The sequence below is a fragment of the Culex pipiens genome, chromosome 2 (genome assembly GCF_016801865.2).
Source record: "Culex pipiens pallens isolate TS chromosome 2, TS_CPP_V2, whole genome shotgun sequence".
NCBI classification, from domain to species: Eukaryota; Metazoa; Arthropoda; class Insecta; order Diptera; family Culicidae; genus Culex; species Culex pipiens.
Genome location: NC_068938.1, coordinates 213,405,955 through 213,429,613, shown reverse-complemented (window position 1 = coordinate 213,429,613; position 23,659 = coordinate 213,405,955). Strand labels below are relative to the sequence as shown.

At 35.9% G+C, this 23,659-nt stretch overlaps 3 protein-coding genes across 3 annotated transcripts; 2 read left to right on the top strand and 1 right to left on the bottom strand.

The window, feature by feature from the left end:
• Positions 1 to 10,642: 10,642 nt before the first annotated feature.
• LOC120416827 (structural maintenance of chromosomes protein 2) lies at positions 10,643 to 19,266 on the bottom strand. Its single transcript, XM_039578714.2, has 4 exons — positions 18,883 to 19,266; positions 18,393 to 18,815; positions 12,087 to 13,746; positions 10,643 to 12,023 (listed from the first exon to the last, which is right to left on the bottom strand). Exons 1-4 carry the CDS (start codon positions 19,048 to 19,050, stop codon positions 10,738 to 10,740), a joined length of 3,537 nt encoding a protein of 1,178 aa, XP_039434648.1. The 5' UTR covers positions 19,051 to 19,266; the 3' UTR covers positions 10,643 to 10,737.
• A 143-nt stretch (positions 19,267 to 19,409) lies between these two features.
• LOC120416828 (uncharacterized) lies at positions 19,410 to 21,055 on the top strand. Its single transcript, XM_039578715.2, has 3 exons — positions 19,410 to 19,735; positions 19,796 to 20,632; positions 20,697 to 21,055. Exons 1-3 carry the CDS (start codon positions 19,728 to 19,730, stop codon positions 20,986 to 20,988), a joined length of 1,137 nt encoding a protein of 378 aa, XP_039434649.1. The 5' UTR covers positions 19,410 to 19,727; the 3' UTR covers positions 20,989 to 21,055.
• A 796-nt stretch (positions 21,056 to 21,851) lies between these two features.
• Positions 21,852 to 23,288, top strand: LOC120416846 (uncharacterized). Its single transcript, XM_039578735.2, has 3 exons — positions 21,852 to 21,965; positions 22,027 to 22,881; positions 22,941 to 23,288. The coding sequence occupies exons 1-3, from the start codon at positions 21,958 to 21,960 to the stop codon at positions 23,203 to 23,205; spliced, it is 1,128 nt and encodes a 375-aa protein (XP_039434669.1). The 5' UTR covers positions 21,852 to 21,957; the 3' UTR covers positions 23,206 to 23,288.
• The last annotated feature ends 371 nt before the right edge of the window (positions 23,289 to 23,659 follow it).

Below are 23,659 nucleotides of genomic sequence, written 5' to 3'. Positions count from 1 at the left end.
AAATACTAAAATTTTCACAAAATATCGTATTTTTTCGAAAATACTCAAAATTTACAATATGGGTATCAATATGCTATCTCACTTCATTAAAGTTTTTTTTAAATACCTAAATTTTCACAAAATACAAAAAAAAATTCGAATATACTCAAAAAAAAATTGCAATGTGTGTATCAAACGAAGCGAAATATGTGATACATTTTCACAGTTTTATAGTTTGTTTGAAAAATACGAAATTTCCACAAAATATCGTTTTTTTAAACACTCACATTTTTACAAAATACTGTATTTTCGAAAACACGCAAATTTTCAAAATTCGCAAAGAAAGCGGAATTTAGAATGCATTTTCACCTGATTTTTTTTGCACATCACAAATTTTTTCACAAATTATCGTAAGTTTTTGAAAATACAGTCCGGACTCAAAAAATTTCACTTCGGATAATCGAATCACGAAAAAACTTTTTTTTTATGTCTATTTTTTTAATTTCTAAGCATAGGTATAACCCCTAAACTACGCTAAAATTATTCAGAATTTTTAAATCCAAAATGGCGGTGATGCAATATTGAAAAAATGCATTTTATTTTTTAAAAGGCAATCAACAACTCAAATTTGACTAAAATGGGGTCGTAGAACTCAAATTTTATGTTAAAAACAAGAAAATGAAAAAATACGAAAAAAAATTTTTGTTCGTGATTCGATTATCCGAAGTCCCATACAAACCTTCGGATAATCGAACTTCGGATAATCGAGGATTCGGATAATCGAGTCTGGACTGTACTAAAATTTCTATAATTGCAATATGTATGGGTATCAAACAAAGCAATATTTAATATGAAGCATACAAAATGTTAATGTATGTTTGAAGCATGCCAATTTTAAAAATTTTAATATTTACGAAAAAAAACGGTATTTTGTTAAAATTTCAGAATTTTCTAAAAAACTTAATGCACAGCATTCAAAATTTCGCTTCGTTTGATATCCATATTGCTTATTTAAAAAAATTGAGTGCGTTTGAAAAAGATGGTATTTTGTGGAAATTCTAGTATTTTCAAAAAATCATTTATGAGGTGGAAAAGCATACAAAATTTCACTTCGTTTGATACCCATATTAAGTTTCTATAAATTTTCGACAAAAAACGGTATTTTGGTAAAATTTTAGTAAAGCCGTTGCAAATATTTAGTTTATTTGTGTTTTTTTGACTTTGGTCAGAGTTGAGGGACATAAACTTCAAAAAATATTTGCAACGGCCTAATTGTAAAAAAAAACTCTCATGAAGTCAAAAAGCATGCAATATTTCGCTTTGTTTGATACCCATAGAGCAAATTATGAAAATTTGAGTATTTTCGATAAAATACGGTGTTTGAACAAGTTTGAGTATTTATGCTTTGAAACTTACTACATTAAAAAAAAAATCTTGATGAAAACATAGAAAAATTAAAAACGATTTGATTGTTATCGTCGATTATCGACGGTAAGAGTATCGTCGATAGAATTATCGAAATAACGATAACGATAAATTATCGTTACCGTCCCGACGATAACGATAACCATCATCGTTATCGTTTAACGATAATTTTATCGATTAACAACCTTGGATTTTATGTTTTGAATTTACGTGAATAGTGAACACCCTAACACAAGATGACTCTGACTTTACAGTTGTCCCGTGAAAGTTGAGTCTTGTTCCGGTTTGAAAGCAATCACACTTGATTTTTTGATAGATTGTTGTGAGGCTTCATTGAGATGCGTGGAACGGTAATAGTATTACGGTGGAGACGCTTGGTTAATTGTGTCAATAAATCAATTTTAATCAAATAATGTATTTCTCTTAAAAGTTAATAATTATTTTTGACATGATAAAAGTTAAAATATTATTGTTTTGAAGCTTTTATGTTAATAATCTTTTGCAAAAGTCATTCCAAGTGCATTTTGAAAAACAAACAAGCATACAATATTTCTTTTATACATATGCAACACAATCGATGGGCATAATGCACGAACACACACGTCCATGTATAATAAATGTACCGTAAGTGGACGTCCGTAACTCTCCACCGGAAGTGTTGGTGCTCACCGCAACTTCTAAGGAAAATTCCTCCGTCTCAAGAGTTGGTTGTTGCTGCACCCTTACAGTGTCTTGCCCCCTTCCCTTTCAGATATATCTCCGAATTCCTTTTTGCGATATAACAAAACATAACACACACACACACACACATCCCGACACTGACTGATAAAATATTCAAATGCAGTAAAAGACACTTTTATACCTATCATACGTTGCGGAAATTTATGTTTATTTGATTTCAATACATTTCCCAGCGTTTCGAGTCGAGCTATCTGATCCCAATCGATTGCTCCGGAGTTCACCTCACCGCGGAAGAGGCTTAGAATGTCACCTCCTGGAAAGGAAAGGAAATCCCAACGCAGTTTGGCGCGTCCCGCAGATACCGCATAAATAACGCGTAAATTCGCGAATTCCTAGTGTCGTTACGAATCAGCATCAAATTCCCACGTGGGTAGGGTTTCCACTTACTTTCTTCCGCAGAAATTCAAGGAAAAAAGTGATAAAATTGAAATTGGATCAGCAGGCGCGATAAAGAGTGTCTTTATGTTGTGGGGCATCAAAGAAGGCCGAATGGGGGAAAAGGTATTATCACTACACGCTCGAAATTTCCTTTCCGTACAAACATTCGAACATGTACGGTGAAGGAATAAAAGGATTCCGGAACGACTGTTTGATTGGCTGTCAAATGGTGCTTCCGTTTTATCTGACATAGTGCCATCGACAGTGGAATCGGAACACACTCAGGGAAACCGGAATGGCCTCATAACCATTCTGGAGTTTACTACTTTCAAATGAAGCACGCAGTGAGTGCAATTCAAAAGGATAACAATTCACTTTACGATTTGTCACTTGTTGATTGGAGAAAATGAAAGCGTTGATTTGTCCTAATTTAACAGCATTTTGATTTTGAAAAACAACCAAGGACGGAATCCCTAACCTGCCTCAGAATTTTCCTTAATTATGGAATTTTATCCACTATTATATTTTTCTTGTATTGTATTATAATACACTATAATTTGAATTTTAGCCATATCCTAGAAGTCATTTTGGGCATATTTTGTGTTAATATTTTTAAATTTTATGAAATTACTCATGATTTAGAACAAGATTGCGCCATAAACTCAAAAGTGATGCTAGTTACACAAAGTTCTAAATTTTAATTTGATCAATCGTTTTCAGTTTACCGATCGTTCAGCAGTTTAAATATCTGTGAAATATTACCAGATTTGGTAAAAAAAAACTGAAAAAAATGATACACGGTAAAACATTTTTTTGGTGATTTTTTATTTAACTTTTTGTCACTAAAACTTGATTTGCAAAAAACACAATTTTTATTTTTTATTATTTTTTGATATGTTTTAGAGGACATAAAATGCCAACTTTTCAGAAATTTACAGAATGGGCAAAAAATCTTTGACCGAGTTTTGAGTTTTTTAACCAATACTATTTTTTCAAAAAATCGAAATATTGGTCGCAATAATTTTTCAACTTAATTTTTTAATATTAAATCAAATTTGCAATCAAAAAGTACTTTAGTGAAATTTTGATAAAGTGTACCGTTTTCAAGTTAAAGCCATTTTTATGTAACTTTTTTGAAAATATTCGCAGTTTTTCATATTTTTTTAATTGGTGCGCATGTTTGCCCACTTTTGAAAAAAATATTTTTGAAAAGCTGAGAAAATTCTCTATATTTTGCGATTTTGAACTTTGTTAAAACGACCTGAGATATTGCCATGCAAGTGTTTAACAACAGGAAAATTGATGTTTTGTAAGTCTCACTCAAACGACCCCCTCATTTTCTGACGTTAATATCTCAGCAACTGATGGTCCGATTTACAATGTTAAAATATGAAACAATCGTGAAATTTTCCGATCCTTTCAAAAAAAATAATTTCAAAATTTTTAAACCAAGACTAACATTTTAAAAGGGTGTAATATTGAATATTTGATCTACAACATATCAAAAAATTAAAAAAAAACTAAAAATAGTGTTTTTTTTGCAAATCAAGTTAAAGTGACAAAAAGTGAAATAAAAAATCACAATTTTTTTACCGTGTATCATTTTTTTCAGTGTAGTCCATATTCATACCTACAACTTTGCCCAAGACACCAAATCGATCAAAAAAAAACATTTTTCAATGGACAGCTGCCAAATTTGTATGGAAAATTATATGGACAATTATATGGATGCAAAATGGCTTTTTTGGGCATACCGAAGGCACCAAAAAAGTTTCAGTCGGATTAAAAAATACAAAAAAAACGAATGACCGAAATCTGAGAGAACTGCTCTTTTTGGCATTTTTGTTTATTTGAATGAAACGTTGTCCATGAGTTCCCTATGTCGAAAGAAGCCCTTTTGCATCCTTATTTTTTCCATACAAGGCTCCATATAATTTTGCGAGATGACCATACAAAATGAGCATGTCGTCGTTGTCGTGCTATCTTGTCGCACGTCGTTTTTGGACGTCCCGAGAAAAACACGTCCTAACATTTGACCTTTAATAAACAAAAACGAAAGCACGCAACGTAAACAATAGCAATCAAGTTTTGTTTGGCTAACCATTCTGAGCATTGTCTCGAAGTTTTGGTTGCTGGAGTTCCGAATTTTAATTATAAATATTTACGGTATTCGAACATGTACGTGTGTCGACCGCGTTCTGTCTTGAAATCACAAATCAGTGGTTGCACTTGCAGCAATTGGCAGGGTGTGTCAAAATAGCATGACAAGATTGAAACTGCTTTCATATGAAGAGTGACAACAATGCACGAAGTTTTCTCGGTTTAAATTGAATATCTCAAGATTGAAATCAAATTTTGGGGTTCTATGAAGGTCAAAAGGTTAAGCATCAAGAACAAAAATCTGTAGAGGTAAATTCTTTCATTTGAAGCTTTTTTCTTATTTTGAGAATATGTATTTTTGTGAGTTAATTTCTCGAGTGTAACAATGTTGAACATAATATTTTGCAGTCGATGGTGTCGATGCCACCAGTTTGTGGAGCTCATCTGTCGGTTATCTGGATTTATTTTGATGTTTAGAAAACATATTGCTTTTCAAATGAAAAAATCAGAACAACAACTTAGAAATCTGATTTGAAACATGCTAGAACTATACTTCATATGTTTTGCAACTTTTCGACAAAAAGACGAAGCTCAAAAAAGGAGGTACTTAAAATTAAAACACATATTCCTTCAAAAAGAACATTTCCCAGAAACTCCCACGAGAAACATTTATTTGCTTTGTAATGTAAGTAAATGAATCTTGTGGATCACCCACAACAAGCCAACCCTTTTCCCTTTCCATTACTTCCACATGCTTGTTCCAAACTTCTCTCATCCCCAAACTCCACATGCTTAGAAAATCTACCTGTTTTATTTCTAGTTTCGAGTGCCCTTTTAGAGAGCAAAAAGCATTTTCAAAGCAAACCTTATCACAACTTGCGCAAATATGACCCTGTACTCTTTTTTTCTTTCAAAGAGCAGATAGAGCGCGCTTCTTCAAATGTCCCTTAACCATCGTGGTTGTCCCTTTTTTCTCGGGCGAGTTGATAATTTATCAGATGACACATGGGCTCCGCGTTGTAACTGGTAAAGTTTTTTCCTTCCTGGTCAAATTGGTACGGGTAGAGAGGACACAAAACATACATCACCCCTTTTTATGCTTTGGTGCAGAGTGCAAACTTTGTAACTTGTTGTTGCTGCTAAACTCTACTTTTAGACGACGACGACGACTGGGAAGCTGTTTGTCAAAGTTTTTGAATAATTGATGGGAAATTTGAAACGTTTTGGATGTTTCGAGTGCGGGAATTTGTTTGGCCAACATTTTAGGATTCGACAGGTATCTAATGTGGAACTGATAAAATGACAAATTTACGACTTGGATAAACTTTTGGGACTGTTTGGTCTTAGCCCTTTTTGGATGAAGACTGTTTGTGGAAAATATATGTAATTCTAATCAAATTCTAACCTATTCTAACAATTTGGAAATAAAATCAGAGCATAGAAAAATAAAAAAAAAATGTCAAAATCCAAATTTATGACATTTGAAAATTCAATACCATAAAAAAATAAAAGTAAACAAATCAAAAAGGAAAATTAAAAACTTAAAACATAAAAACATAAAACATAAAAATTCTGAATATCCTTAGGGTAGTTTAGCGGTCATACTTAAGCTCGATAACCATAAATAAGAAGACGATAAAAAAAATTCGATACGATTATCCGAAGATTCGATTATCCAATGTGAATTGAATCCCAAATGAAATTTTGGCGAGAATTTTGAAAAGTCGAATACAGACTGTACTTTTTTTATGACATTTTCAAGTTTTATGATTAAGAGTTTATTTTTTTTGTATTTATAAACTTTTATTCAACTAATTATCATTTTATTTTTTTGAATTTCAGTGATCCAGATTTAAAAAAAATGGGTTTCTGAATTTCTGGTTTTGTTTTAATATATTCTAGATTCTGATTTTTTTTATTTTTGATTCCTGCCATCCAGCATTTCTGAATTTTAGATTTGAAAATTTTATTATGTGTTTTCTCATGGACTTTTGAACATTTGAATATTGATATTTTTTATATTTATTAATTTAGAAAATCGTAAATTTAAAAAAAATAACGCTTTTATATTTTTTTAATTTAGCATTTTTTGAATTTTTGTTTTTATTAACTCTTGGTCAAGTATCCCAAGTAGCACTCATAACTTGTCGTCTGTTGAATAATAGTTAGACAGCTGTTTTTGATCAACATACGAGAAAAAATTTCAACGTTAGTTAAATAACAGTTTGTTTCACTACTTGTATAACTGACTTATGTAACTCTTGAGATTTGTGCCACACAAGTGTTAAAACACAGTCAACTTCACTCTTTTCCAACTTTAACACACAACATAGGGAATATGCACTCGCTCCTAACTCCATCCAATTTGCTGATTTTCACTATTTAAACAATTTATTTTGGAACAATTTTGATAGAAACTTGCTTGCTCACTTCCTATTGAGCTATTTATCACTTTATTTCACTTGAAAACACTTTTTATGAGCTGTAATTGAACGTCAAAGTGCTGATATGCCAAGATGCTGTTCCCTCATCTGCAATGTAAAATGAAAACAATGAAAACAGTTTGTTGAATAAAAACAATATTGCACTGTTTGTTTCACTACTTATCTAACATTGTCATGTGATGGCATCTTATAAAAAATGGGCGTGGCCAACCATTCTATAAATAACCTTAGGTTTTCTCGCTTTGTTACACAAATGTTATCGGAGAATAGATTATATAACTGATGCTCAACATACATATTCAACTTGACATTGCGTGTTGTTAGGTGGTGTAAATTTGTACATGAGGAATTTAGAGTTTCAAAAATGTTTATGTATTGAAGATTGCAATAGTTTTGATTGTTGACCGATTTATTTGTGAACATATCGCTGGTAAAAGCTACAAAAATTATCAGCTTATAGAGTTTATGATAGAGAAAACAACAAATCAAAACCATACTGATTTTCAATATTACTCCGTAGTACGGTAATCGAAATGACAGTTGAAACGGTTTGTTATAACAAAGTTATATAGTGGAGTTATAAAAACTGATTTGAAACAAACTTATATAACTTCAATTCCAATGACAGCCTTCGTTGGAGTTAAGTTCTTTAGCTAACAAAACAGACAGCAGCCTTCTTATTGACGCTTGGGCCAGCTTGTTTACTATGAAGCCCCGTGGAGAGATGTGGAAGCGCGCCTGGACCTGCCGTGGAGATAACAACAAATCGTCGAAGTCATCGGATCGAATCTTGGGACAGAGGTAGTTCATCAAAAAAGGAAAATCTAAAAGTTCGCCAGGCAGGGAATTTCACGCAAATCACATGCGCACCATGATTGTTTTTCTTTTTTTAAATTCAATTACGAATTATTTTAAATAAATCTGGCAGAAACAAGCGTACTTTTTTATTGGCTTCGTCGTTGATTGAAATTCTAATAAGAAACGTTTGTTTACATGTAAGTTAGTCGACGGTTAGATAGCTGTTTTCAATCTAACTTTCTTTTCCAGTGTGCGCTTTGATTTGACAGCACAGCCGTAAACCACGCCCCTTTTTTTCGTTGAATCTCTTGTTAGATGGCACAGTGTTGTCAAATACATTTGTACAACTTACTCTGATAACTTGCATCTTTTTCTGGCAAGTTATACAACAAAAAAAAGTGCGCTTTTTCCAGTTCAGAGGAGTTGTAGAACAAGTTGTGGTAACGAGGCGAATTGGTTATACAACCAGTTAGGAAATACGTTTATCTGACAAAGTGTGTTACTTGGGTAATTGATTATCATTTTAATTTTTTGAATTTCAATGATCTAGATATTTAGAATTTTAGGATTCCTGAATTTCTGATTTTGTTTGAATATATTCTGGATTTTGAAATATTTTATTTTAGGATTTTTAGTTTCTGCATTCCAGAATTTATGAGTTTTTGAATTTAAATTTTTTGTTTTGTATGCACTTTTGAATTTTTTAATATTTATTTTTTTAATGTACGGAGTTACAATTCAAATTAAATAAGTATAAAAAAATAAATTTAGAATAATTTTTTACATTTTTTATTTTGCGATTATTGAGTTTTTCTTTTGAATTTAGGGTTTTAGAACTCCAGAACTCAATATTTTTGTTTTAAATTTTAGTTTTTATTAACTCTTGGTGTAATATTTAATTAGGTAATTGTCATTTTATTTTTTTTTTACTTTCAATGATCTACCCCCCCCCCCCCCCTTCCTTCAAAATCGGTCCGAAAAATCAGGGGGCAAAAACATTTTTTTTCAAGAAACTTCAATTTTTTTTAGGAAATAGAAGTCTAACCAACTGAAAACAAAAGAAATGCATTTTCAGCACCGCAAAAAAAAATTCGTCGAAAAAAAACAAATCTCTTTAATACTTTCATATTTTTAAAACTAACGATTGCAAAACAACTGGGCAGGTGTAAAATGCACTTTAAAACACTTTTTGCATTCTAATGTTGCGATTATGACTTGTTATTTCAATTTTTGTATTTTTTTTACCCCCCCTCGACTCCGACCAGAGTCGAGGGACATAAACTTCAAAAAATATTTGCAACGGCCTTAATATTTAATTTTTGAAATTTCTTATTTTAAAAATTTTTGATTTTTAAATTTCTGCATCCCACAATTTCTGAATCTTTGAATTTCAAATTTTTATAACTACTTTTTTTTTACTTATGGTTTTTTGATATTTTGAATATTGATTTTTTTGCCTTCCTCACCTTACTGAGGAAAGGCTATAAAATCACTTGGAAATTAAACTTCTTAATTTGACGTCCTAGACCCACCTTCACGTATACCTATCAACTCAGAATCAAATTCTGAGCAAATGTCTGTGTGTGTGGTGGGATGTTGATAAAAAAAATGTCACTCGATTATCTCGACATTGGCTGAACCGATTTTGTCCGTTTTGGCGTCATTCGATCCGTCTTGGGGTCCCATAAGTCGCTATTGAAAATTATACAGTTTAGTTAAGTACTTCAAAAGTTATGCTAAAAAAAAGATTTTAACAAAAGTCCGGAAGATTGCTTCAGAATTTTCAGAAAGGTATTTTAAAGACCTTTCCAACGCGTCCAAGACAATGAAGATCTGACAAATCTATCAAAAGTTATAAGCACTTAAGTGTTATTTATACGCTTTTTGGAGGCCGGATCTCAGATATGTTGATCTAAACGTTGTCCGGATCTCTCATGCGACCTATCGTTGGATAGGTATTCAAAAGAGCTTTCCAACGCTTCCAAAACATTGAAGATCTGACAACCCTATCAAAAGTTATAAGCACTTAAGTGTTATTTACGCACTTTTTTGCATTTAAATGTGAGGAAGGCGCCAACCACCTAAGGGTGGATTATGTAACTTTTATTTTGTAAATTTAGAAATTTAAAAAGAAATTTTGGATAATTCTTGACATTTTTTGATGTTACATATTTTTATTTTTTTGTTTTGCATTAACTCTCAAACTTGTTGGTTTTTATTTTTATTTTTGTATCTATTAACTTTTGATTTTTTATTAATTATCATTTTGTATTTTAGAATTTCAATCACTTAGATGTTATTTTTTTGTGTATATTTAATTTTTAAAATTTAGGAATTTTGAATCCCTGCATTCCAGAATTTCAAAATTAAAAAAATTAAAGCCTATTTTTACTTGTGGGCTTTTGAACTTCTGAATATATTTTTTTTTATTTTCAGAGTTCTTTTTTTTTATTTTGTTAATATGCAATTTTTGAATTATAATTAACGAATTTTTACACATTTAGAATAAAAAATAGAATTCTTGAACTCTTGAACATTAGAATTTAAACATTTTTGAACTCTAGAATGTTAGAATTTTAGTGCAATCGAATTTAAAATTTGTGAGTTCTCCAATTTTAGATTTTTTGAAATCATCAATTTGTGAATGTTATCTTCCCTCTAATTTGCTAACATTCTGCCTTTCGAGAACGTCAAACTCGAGTTTTGCCTGCTTTCCAAAGCTCCGTACTATTCTAAAGAAGAAATTTCTTTCATTAAACAAGAACATCACATAACTTATTTTAACAGTGTTATTATTCTTGCAATTGTGTTCAATTTTGTACCTTACGTCTACTACTTTCGTCATTATTCGTCAACCCTGCATCCTCTCGCATCACCGCTTCCTCATTGCGGCCACATTAACCGTCCGCGTCACACCCGACATGCCGTCCACAAACTTGGTCCGGAACAGGACGTTCGCGTTGTTGAACATACCATCTTTCAACGAGACGATCACAAACTGCGAGTTGGTAAAGTGCGCCTTCAGCATGTTGCCAATGTTCTGCGTGTGGGAGAGGTCGAGGGCGGCGTCCACCTCGTCCAGGATGTAAAGGGGGGCGGGTTTGTACTTCAACATGGCAAGGATGAGCGAGAGGGCTACGAGGGAGCGTTGGCCACCGCTGAGCTCGGTGAGCGATTCTTTCCACATGCCGTTGAAGCCGACCTTGACTTCGAGCCCCTTCATGAAGTTGACGCCGTCGGGGGGGACGAGCTGGGCTTGGGTGCCGGGCAGGAGGGTGCTGAAGATGGAGCCGAAGTTTTCGTTGACTTCCGTCCAGGCTACTTTGAGTTGCTTCTTTTTTTCTTCGTCCAGGTCGGTGATGATCTTTTGGATCTTTTTCTTGTCGTCTTCGACGACCTGTTTGCGTCGCATCACCTCTTTGTACTGCTCTTCTTCGCGCTCGAGCAGAACCATCGCCTTTTGGTTGATGTTCCGGCTCATCTTCTCCTTGGAGTCTTGCAGCTTGTTCAGCTTGCGACCTGCTTCCTGGGGGTCTTCCTTGTTGTAGTCGTACCGGGTGTTCTTAACGCCGAAGAACTCCTTGTCCTCGGTGATCCAGGGATACTTTTCTTCCAGTCCGGAGATCTTGTTGTACCCGTCTTTGTTGTCATTGCGAACCTTTTGAATTTCGTTCTCCTTCTTCTTGATCTCAAGCTCCAACTCTTCGTTCTGCTTCAGCAGCTTGTCCCTGTGGTGATACTTGGCCTTCAGCTCCTTGTTCTGGCTGTTGATCTTGTCCTTGTGTTCCTTGATCTTCTGTTTAACCGCCTGCACGGCCGCCACCATCGCTTCACTGCTCTCACTCACGCTGTTCAACTTCTCCTGCAGCTCCGCGATCGTCTCCTCCAGCTTGGTCGCCTGCTCGCGCGCACTCGCAATACCCTTCTGCAGCTCCTCGATCTCCAGCTTCAACGTCTCGAAGCCTTGCTCGTGCTTCTTCCAGTTTTTGCGACTTTCCTCACTCTTTTTCTTTGCTCGCTTCAGCTCGTCCTCCGCCGATTTGAGCTCCCGCTCGCGATATCCCTTGCTGTCGGCGATCTTCGCCGTCAGGTCCTTCACCTTGGCGTTGGCCGCGGTTTGCGTCTGCCGCGCATCGACCATCGTTTGCTGGAGGGTTTCTGAAATTAATTAGGCGTCAGTTAGCACCAACTCTACGATCACTCCCAACTCAATCAACTTACCAACTTTCTGCTTGAGATCCTCAATCTCCTGCTGGGCCTGCTGGAACTTGGTCTGCGCTAGCCGAGCCTGCAGCGTCTTCAGCTCGTACTGCATCAGATCCAGCTGCTCTTTTAGCTGGCCGAACCGCGCGGCGACGCGCTCCAGTTTGCTAATCTCCGCGCAAACCTGCTGATACTCTTGCTCCTTCTGGGCTAGCGCGCGCTGAATCTGGTTAATTTCCTCAACCTCCAGCAGCACCGCTCCTCCCTTCGGCTTAGCACCACCGGACAGCGTACCGCTAGGATCAACCACATCTCCGTCCAGCGTCACCGAGCGGCACATGATCTGTCGATGGTAGGTGACCTGCTTCGCCACGTTCATGTCCTCCGCCAGGAACGACCCACCAAACACGAACTTCATCGCCGGTTCAATCTCCCGGTCGTACTCCACGCAGGACAGCGACGTTACGGCGCGACCCTTTCCAACCAGACTGTCCGCCACCCGCACCGTGTTCGTATCGATCGACCTTCCGGAAATCTTGTTCAACGGAATCATCGTCGTACGCGTCTGCAGTTGACCCTTCTGCAGCAGCTTCTTGCCGGTCGAGTCGCTGTCCACGACCACGCTGTACAAACTGCCTCCGGCAGCGGTTCCCAACCCCAGCGCGTACTTCCGATCGCGAACGCTAATCAACTTGGCGACCATCCCCTTCACCGACGATCGATCAAAGTTCGGTTCCGGATCCCGGTACTGAAACTCCCACCGGTAAGCATTCTTCCTATCCAACTCCCCTCGCAGATTGCGAATCTCGTGCGTCAACTGCTGCTTGCGCTCCTGCAACTGCTCAATCGATCCCTCCTCATAGTCAATCTTCTGCAGTTCCGCCTCCAACGCCCTAATCTGCCCCTCCGTCTTCGTCAACTTCTTCTTGTCCTCCGTATAAGCGGCATCGCTCGAGTTCGCGTCCCGTTCCTTCTCCTTCAACAGCTGCTGACAGTGCTTCAACTCCATCTCACTCTGCTTGATCGCCGTCGCCGACTCCGCCGCCTTCTGCTTCGCCGCCATCAACTGATCCTGCAACGTCGCCGCCTCTCCATCCTCATTCGTCGACAAACCCGCACTCACCGCCTCGAACCTCTTCTGCGCATCGGCAAACGCCTTCGCGTCCGCTTCGTCCGCGTCCTTCAAACTCTGAAACATATCCCCCGTCCGCTGCATCTCGCCCTCCTTCTTCCCCAACGCACCCTCGTCATCCTTTATACTCTTCACCAGATTCTTCAACTTCCGCTGCTCCACCCCAATATTGTCCTTCGTACTATTCCGCTCCGCCGCCACCGTCGCCTCCTTCTTACTCTCCCCACTCAGCTCAGCCTCCAACTCCGCCAACACCCCGCCCCCCTCATTGTCAATCTTTTCCTGCAGCTCCTTCGCCCCCACCTCAATCTCCTTGCACTCCCCAACATTCCCCTCAATCTTCTTCCGGTTGGCCTCGATCGTGTCGTTCAACGTGGCGATCGACTTCTCCGAGTTCTCCACCGCCTTCACAAACTGCAGATACTTGTGCGAGACGTACAGCCGCGTCAGGTACTCAATGTCCCGGCACACCTTCTGGTACTCGATGTAGTGGGCGCGCTCCTTGCGCAGCTTCTCCAGCTTCGGTTCGATTTCCTCGCGGAGGACCTGTAAATGGGATTACATGAAATGAAGGTCAATGTTAGGAAATTGATAATACAATTATTTTGTTCAGTTCAGTTCGGAGGCATTACAAATTCCACGCATTTTAGGAATTTTACAAACCGTACGAATTTTAAAAATTTTAATAATTTAATAAATTTTACGAATTCAACTTTGAGAATCTCAAGAACTTTAAAAAATACGAAAGTTAAAAATTGTGCGATTTTTTTCAATTTTACGAACTTCACTAATTTTACGATTTTAAAGAATTTTACAAACATTACAATATTAACAATTGTAACAAAAATATCAATTATAAAAATTCAAGAAATTTAAAAAAAATGACAATTTTACAAACTTTACAAATTTTAAGAACTTTACAAATTTGTATAAAAAAAAAACAAATTTTAAAAATTATTAAAGATTTTGCAAAGTTGAAAAAAAATCAACTTTACAAATTTTATGAATTTTAGAAATTAAAAGAATTTTGAGAACGATTTTTACAAATTAAAAAAAAAACGAATTTAACGAACTTTACGATTTTAAATAATTATATGATTTTTATAAATTTTATCAAATTACGATTTTTTTAAATAAGAACATTTATTAATTTTGGGAACTTTACAGTTTTTACAAACTTTACGAATTTTACAAATTTTAAAAATTTTACAAACATAACAAATTTAGCAAACTTTAAATAAATTACATATTTTACAGGTTTAACAAACTACTAATTTAACGTTATTTTTGAATTTTACAAGTTTTACAAATCTTACAAATTTTAATAATTTTACAAACTAAAAATTTTTTATTTGTTTTTGCAAATTTTATAAATTTTACAAACTTTACAAATTTTACAAACCACACAAATCCTGCAAATTTTTCATTTTTTTCAAATTTTTAATAATAATTTTAAGAAATTAAGAATTTACCAAATTTAATAACTTTGCGAATTTACCAATTTTGGCAATAATTCAATTTAACGAACCTCACTAAGTTCTTACGATTTTTTAATTTTAAATAAACGAATTTTACAAATTTTAAGTTTTTTTACAAATTTTTTAAAAAATTGATTGTTTTTTTAAGAATTCTATAAATTTTATAAGAATTTTACAAACTTTTCGAATTTTACAACCCGTACAAATCTGCAAATTTTACAAGTTTTTTAATTTTAATCAAAATTAGGAATTTTCCAACTTTTATGCTTTTTTTTATTTTTACGAATTAAGGAACTAACGAACTGCATGAATTTATTAATTTTGGCAATTTAACAAACTTACGAACTTAACGAATTTTATTTATGTTACATATTTTAAGGCTTTTTTTCTCTTATCCTATTTATTTGGCTTCTTGTTAAACAACACATTTTAAGAATTTTACGCGCTTTCCATTTTTTTTTTTAATTTAAAATATTTACGAAATTTTATAAATATCAGAAATTTTACAAACTTTACTTTTACAAATTATACAAATTTACAAATTTTATGATTTGGGTTTTTTAATTTAATAAATTTTAATAATTTTACGATTTTAACGACGAATTTTACAATTCTTAGGTTTTTTTTCATTATACGAATTTAAGAATTTACCAAATTTACGAACTTTACGAATTTGCCAATTTTGGCATTAATTAAATTTTACGAACCTTACCCATTTCTTACGATTTTTGTAATTTAAAAATTTTAAGAATTTTGTAAATTTTACGAATTTTACAGCCTTAACCAATATAGCAATTTTACAAATTGTATGAATTATGAAAAATAATATTTTTTCTTACAAATTTTCAAGATTTTATTTTTTTTATTTTTAAAAGTTTAAGAATTTTACGATTTTTACTTTTTTATATTTTACGAATTTACGAATTGTACAAACTTTTTACAAATATTATAAATTTTAAAAAAATTAAGAATTTTAGGAATTAGGAATTTAGAAAGGAATATTTTTATTGAGGTTTTGCTGCGCGACTGTGTTTCAAATGTAGGTGGCGCCAAAATGAGGTTACTTGCCAAAAATCGTATTTCTTTCTGCTGGATTGAAGAACAAATTCGCTTATTTCTCATGATTCCCTGCATCAATCTAAATGAAACTGGTTGCAAAAGACGAGAAAAAAATTTTGCTTTAAAATGAAATAATGACAATTTTGAGTGCGCAAAAATTTGTGAACTTTTTCTTCAAAAAACTTATTTCAGAACACGAAAAAAATAGTTTCCCCATTTATATCAAAGAAATAAACAGTTACATAGTTGATAACAGATGTGTTAACGTATATTTAACAATTTTTATTGATTTTTGACAGACTTTGTTGCCAAATAGTTCAAATAACTATCTTTTACTAAATTTACAATTTTCTCATAGAAAAATCAAACAAAAAGTGGAAAGTTGTACACCAAATTGTTGGAAATAATTTTTCTCATTCGAATCCGGCATAAGTTTTATAAAAATATTGATTTTGAAGGTACAAACACATTTTTCCGAAAAATCATAGGTTTACGCTATATGTTCATAGGTGGCGACATGTGTCTTTTAGCTTTGCTGCAAATTCTCTATAATTTTGAGAATTTGAAAAATTTGAGTAATAATTTGAATAATTTGAATAACTTGAATGGTTTGAATAATTAGAATAATTTAAATAATTTAAATGTAATTCTAAAGATTTTAAGAATTTAAGATTATGAAGAATTCGAAGAATTTAAAGAATTTTACGAATTTTACAAATTTTAGAAATTAATCGAATTTAAAAAAATGTCATTTCACGAATTTTAATTTTTTTTCAATTGTGTTTCGGAATTTAAAATTATTTGATTGATTTTTTTCCCTTCCTTCCGAGTTTCGTACTCAGCTTTGGAGTCGAGCTCGTGTTTGAGCGTTGTTTTTGCTTTAGATTGGCGTCCGTTTGTTTGCTCTGTTCAAAAACGAAAAACTGTGAGGAAAGGTAATACCTTTCGATACAAGATTCTTACTATTTTTGTAATTTAAAAATATTAAGAATTTTGTAAATTTTAAGATTTTTTTAAATTTTACGAATTTTACAATCTTAACCAATATAGCAAATTTGACTCTTTTGCCAATTTTACAAATTGTATAAATTATGAAAAAAAAAATTCAAGATTTTATTTATTTTTATTTTTAGAAGTTGAACAATTTTACGATTTTTACTTTTTTTATATTTTACGAATTTTACGAACTTTTTACAAATATTATAAATATAAAAAAAAAGAACTTTAGGAATTAGGAATTTAGGAAGGAATATTTTTACAATTTTGAGAATTTTAAAAAATTGAGTAATAATTTGAGTAATTTGAATAATTTGAATAAATTTAATAGCTTGAATAATTTGACTAATTTGAATATTTGAATAAATAGAATAATTAGAATAATTCGACGCCAACATTTCAAAAAGCATCATGTACAAACCATGCGTTTTGAGAAAAACGCATTTGAATGTTGAGCATCCATTTTCAATTCCCATTTTAATATAAAAGAAAAATAAGATGTTCTAATGATAACAAACGATGAAAAACGTTACTTTTATTGATACTTGATCATCCAAATTCAATAAAACATCAGTTCCGTAATTTTATTTGAGAAAAACAAACATAATTTCTTTTGAAATCACCAACGTCTATATCACCCTGCTGTCATTGAAGGGGACGCTTTGTTATGATTCGTTTTTCTTCGCCGAATGTACATGGCGCTTTGTTCATGTTGCTTTTTTTTCGTCACGAGATTCATGTAGTCTTTTGTTTGACAGGTTGACAGGGCTATATAAACAGGGACTGCTGATGGCAGAGATTTTGTTTATGTTACTTTATTTAAAATCATGATTATACGGACTTTACTGAAGTAACTTTTGCTCATTTTTGGTGGAGAGGTAGCTTATTAGGAGTACTTTCAGAATATGCAATAACCCAGAAAGTGTCAAAATGTACATGATGCCTTTTGAAATGTTATCGTCGAATTTAAATAATTCTAAGGATTTTTAGAATTTTAGATTATGAAGAATTCGAAGAATTTAAAGAATCTTACAAATTTAAAAAATATTAGGAATTAACAGAATTAAAAAAATTGTATTTTGGTAACAAAAAAAATTCAATTGAGTTTTTAAATTTTCAATTTAAGATTATTTGATTGATTTTTCCCTTCCTTGGATTCGAGCTCGTGTTATGTATCTCCGACTTTTGGGTAGGATTTTTCAGTTGGGCGTGTTTTTGCTTCAAGGCTAGTATGGAGATCGGAAGGAAAGGGGTCAAGAAACAGCTTTACGAATAGCAGAACAAAGGAGAGGGAGCCTTTTTTGGGGCTTTTCTTCATCCTATCTGGCTTGCTTTCACTGCCGCTGCTGCCCATTTGAACTCTTTCTTGACCGGTTCCTTTCGATGTGCATAAACCGCTTTAGATTGGCGTCCGTTTGTTTGCTCTGTTCAGAAACGAAAAACTGTGAGGAAAGGTATCAACTTTCGATACAAGTGCTGAAAAGGTTAACTTCAAATGAGAACTATAATGAACATTTTAGCACTGTTATCTATCATTCATTGGTAATGATGACTAGGCCATTCCGTCACTATTGTAGCAAGGAACTCGTAATGAAAATAAGAGAAATCGCTCCCTTCTATTGTTCTGCCGTTCGTAAAGCTTTTTTGTGTGCTTCCTACCGTGTACAGCTCGTTCAGCTTGGCGTCCTTCTTCTCGATCAGCTTGATCGAGTGCTCGCGCTTGGCCTCGTACACGCTCGTCCCGGCCGCCTCCTCGATCATCGACAGAATCTCCTGCGGCTTCATGTTCAGCACCTTCGTGATGCGGCCCTGCATGATCAGAAAGTTCGGATTGTTCACGTTCAGCTGCACCGAACAGAACAGATCCTGGACCTTCTTGTTCTGGACCGTTTTGCCGTTGATCAGGTATTTGTTCTTGCCGCCGACGACGATTTGGCGCGTAATCGAGATCTCGTTGCACTTTTCGTACCCCAGCGGGCACTGGTCCTTGTCGGTGTTGTCGAACACGAGCGTGACGGTCGCCTTGGTCACCCCGGCCTGGCCACTCTTGTACACCAGCTCCTGGAGGGACGTGGCGCGAACCTGGGACAAAGCGGTAAAAAATTTGTTAGTCTGGAATCTCACAAAGAAAGTCACGCAAAGCACTCACATGAACCAGATTGGAAATTCCCAGCACGAAGCAAATCGAGTCCAGGATGTTGGACTTGCCCGTTCCATTGAGACCGGTGATGGCGTTAAACTCCGGATCGAATCCGTGCACCTCGGTTCGCTTGCCGTACGACTTGAAGCCGTCGATGATGATTGATTTGATGTACATGGCGCGTTGTTGTCTCTATCCGTGTTGTTTACTTTCCACCGGAAATGCACTTCATATTATCCACTTCAACGGCAGGACACAGATATTACGGTGAAAAATTCCGGAATCCGTCCCGCTAGCGGCGTCCTTTTGCTGTTGTTGGCTGTTGCGCTTTTTTGTTGTTTGATTTTGACTTTTTGGAGGGGTTTGACAGGAACGACGGTTGAGAGTTTGCTGCGATGGTGTGCGTGAGAACGGTGGAGGAACTGCTCGAATCAGGGGTTCGGACATTGGGCCAACAAGAAATTAGGTCAAATGATCCTTCTTATTTTTTAGTTATTGATTGTGTTTACCTAAAAAATGTTTATGTTTTAGGTAAATAATAATAAAATTAAAGAAACGAAATAACATCACATATAACATCCCTCAAGCTAGTCGTCCTGAGCAGAAAATTTGTTTTTTATCGAGTCTCTGAAAAATCGGGCAGTTCTGACAGTTCTAGGCACGGAGAAAAACAGTTTGTTTATACGGTCATCTTTACCATTTTGAAAACATTGCAGGCGTACAACTTGTTTCGTGTTTTGAAATAAGTGAAATTGTTTGTAATTTGATACAAATAGTAAAGTTTTCAACGCATCGATAAAGACGAGGAAGACTTCGTGTAATTTTGAAGAACAAAAGTTTGGCAAAATCCCGTGATGAATCTGTAAGTTTTTTCGCCTTAACAAACTACACTGAATGAAATCATTACCCTCATTCCTTACAGTCCATGTGACGATCCCCTGCAGTATTGCCGGTTTTGTTTCACGCAATTCCGCGTGGAACCACTGCTTTCCAGAGGTCAAAAGGATCAGCAACTGGTTAAACAAATCAGTTCCCTCGTCCAGATCGAGCTTGACTCTAACCAGGCAACGACCGCAGCAATTTGCTCCATGTGCCGCCATCAGTTGACGGAGTTCCAGCTATTCCGCGATCGGTGCAAACATCACGATTCCATCGTAAGGGATAAAGTTGAGGGCGATCAATCTAGCCAAAATGATATGTGGTTCGCTGTGGAACCTCTTGGCGATGGCGACGATTCCGACGAAGACGATACTCCGATATCAAATGACGATTCTTTTCGAAGCGTCCCGGTTTCAGAAAAGCAAACAAAGGTAAACTTTTGGCGAGCCATCTCTCGAGATGTTGGCGTGATTCCGGAGCACATTCAACGTGACCTCGAACTGACCGGGTTCTACCGAAATGCGTCCCTCGGAATGATTTCACCAACGACGATCAAGCAGATTGAGCAAGACATGCGCGAGGCGGTTGAGTTTGTGATCTCACAAGGAGCAAACCGCACGGAGGTACTTCGACAGTATTACGGCACAGTTTATTGCAAAAATCCGTCCAAATTCAAATTCTTAGCTGGTGAAGTTCAGACCATCCTTTCGATAACGGCCGCAGTTCAGGAAAATGGCATTACCGAGTATCTCAACAAAGCGAGCCTTTCACAGAAGGTTTCAAGCCGCAAAGAACAGTTAAATGCATCGGGAAAACCGGATAATGCTGACATACTCGCGGAGACACTGGTCGAGAAGATTCAGGACTACTACAAGCAATAGTAAGAGAAATTTATTTTCATTCTATATTCATATAGATTCAAACCGATCAAATTCTTTTAACAGCACTACCGACAGCAGAGAGTTCAAAGCGTTTATTGCCCGATTGCCGCGCCAAAAGGAGATTGACGTGCGTCAAAAGGAGGACGGCTCTATTTTTGCATTCATACACTGTTCCTATTGCAAGAAGCACCTACAAGCTTTCGTAGACAGTCGGTGGAACGTGTGGAGGGTTTACAACTTTGTGAAGCACACCCAGAAGCATTACCGGGTGGAGAACATCAGGACGGCCAAGAGGAAGCGAGCGCAGGGTGGTGGAGAGACTGTGATTGATGAAAGCGACGACATTCATTCATAAAGGGTTTGTTTGCAATTAGATTTACTTGTTTTGCAAAATAAAATAAAAGTTTATGTGAATCTTAATAAATACTATTAAAAAAATATCCAATTTTAATTTTGTTGTTTCGGTAATTAATTTCATTTTGAAAAACTAGAATTAAATTATAATTTGGAAAATATTTTTTTCCGTCCTAATAAATATTCGAGCACTTTCAGCATGCACTTCGACGGTTACATTTCAAAAAGCATTATGTACATTTTGACACTTTCTGGGTTATTGCATATTCTGAAAGTACTCCTAATAAGCTACCTCTCCACCAAAAATGAGCAAAAGTTACTTCAGTAAAGTCTGTTTAATCATGATTTTAAATAAAGTAACATAAACAAAATCTCTGCCATCAGCAGTCCCTGTTTATATAGCCCTGTCAAACTGTCAAACAAAAGACTACATGAACCTCGTGACGAAAAAAAAGCAACATGAACAAAGCGCCATGTACATTCGGCGAAGAAAAACGAATCATAACAAAGCGTCCCCCTCAATGACAGCAGGGTGATATAGACGTTGGTTATTTCAAAAGAAGTTATGTTTGTTTTTCTCATATAAAATTACGGAAATAGTGTTTTATTGAATTTGGATGATCAAGTATCAATAAAAGCAACGTTTTTCATCGTTTGTTATCATTAGAACATCTTATTTTGTTTTTATATTAAAATGGGAATTGAAAATGGATGCTCAACATTCAAATGCGTTTTTCTCAAAACGCATGGTTTGTACATGATGCTTTTTGAAATGTTGGCGTCGACTTCTCGAGTTTGACAGTTATGAGCACGGAGAAAAACGATTTGTTTACGGTCGTCATATCCAGTTACAAAACAGTCGACTTGTTTGTTTAAATAAAACCTTATCTAAGACCTTATCTGGTAATCCATTGATTAACGTGACGAAGACAAAGTCCAAAGTTTTCGAAGACCAAGCAAACGTCCAGTAATGAAGCCGTGAGTAAAATCCGTTTTATGGGAAAACACTGAATCAAATTCACACCTTGATTCCTTGCAGGCCAGCTGACGATCCCTTGCAGTACTGCCGGTTTTGTTTTTCGCAATACCGAGTGGAACCTCTGCTTTCCGGAGGTCCAAAAGACCAACAACTGGTAAAACAAATCCGTTCTCTCGTCCAGATCGAGCTGGACCCGAATCAGGCAGCGACCACTGCCATTTGCTCAAGGTGTCGCCATCAGTTGACGGAGTTCCAGCTATTCCGCGATCGGTGCAGCCACCACGATTCTATCGTACGGGAAAAGGTTGAGGGGAACCAGTCTAGCGAGAACGATATGTGGTACGCCGTGGAACCTTTGGGCGATGGCGAAGATTCTAACGATGACGAGGCTTCCCTGTCGAAAGATGACCCACTGCAGGGCGTTTCTGATGTTGTTTCGAAAAACAAGACAAGAGAAAGCTTTTGGCGAGCCATCTCGCAAGACGTTGGCGTTATTCCAGATCACATCAAACGCACCCTCGAACTGACCGGATTCTATCGGAATGCGTCTCTTGGAATGATCTCGGCTATGACGATCAAACAGATCGAACAGGACATGCGCGATACGGTTGAGCATGTGATCTCCAGTAAGTGCCCAAAGGGAGAGAATATCGTGGAGGTTCTTCGACAGTATTACGGCGCAGTTTATTGCAAAAATCCGTCGAAATTCAAATTCCTGGTTGGTGAAGTGCAAACAATTCTTTCGATTACGGCTGCCGTTCAGGAAAATGGGATAAACGAGTACCTCAGCAAAGCGTGTGTTCCACAGAGGGGTAAACACCGAGACGAACTTTTGATTGCGGCGGATAAACCGGATGACGCTGAAATGCTTGCGGAGAAACTGATCGAAAAGCTTCACGATTATTACAAGCAACAGTAAGAGAATGCTAATTTTATATAACTTCTAGACTAAAACAACCTGTTTCTATCAACAGCTCGACCGAAAGCGAAGAGTTCAGAGCATTTTTCGCTCGTCTTCCGGTCGTGGAAAAGTGCATCGTGCGCCTACGGGAAGACGGAACTATTTTTGGCCTTTTGTACTGCTCGTATTGCAACATCAACCTGCAAGCTGTTGTGGAAGGTAACACGTGGAAAATTTCCAACTTTGTAAAACACTGCCAACAGCATTACCGGGTGGAGTTCAACAAGGCGGCTAAGAGAAAACGACCTCTAGGTGACGGAGATAATGCGACGGATTAGAGAGAAATCGGATTGGCTTGTGCCAAAGTTCAGTTCAATGAGAGTTCAGAAATTCAACAAATAAATAAAACATATTGAAATTACATATTCATTTTTCCATGTAGGTATATTTAATGGGTATTGGCCGATGCACGAAGTGATTTGTTTACCTTTTTTTGGTACCCGCCGCAAACGCAAACAAAACTGCTGCCGGATCTTTTCCGGGAGAGATTCGGAAAATGATCCGGCAGTATTGATTTGACGTTTGCTGAGGGTGCTGAAAAGTTTGGTTATACTCTACTTGCAAAAGACAATAGAGTTATCTACGTGCGCATGTACGTACACGAAAAAGATTGAGGTTAAATTTTGTACCCACCAACAAAACAAATGGGGTGCTAGTGTGCGTGAGCTCGGGCTTAGATAACTCTATGTATGAGCGAACTGTCAAAAATTGCTCGACTGCGGGTGCTCCATT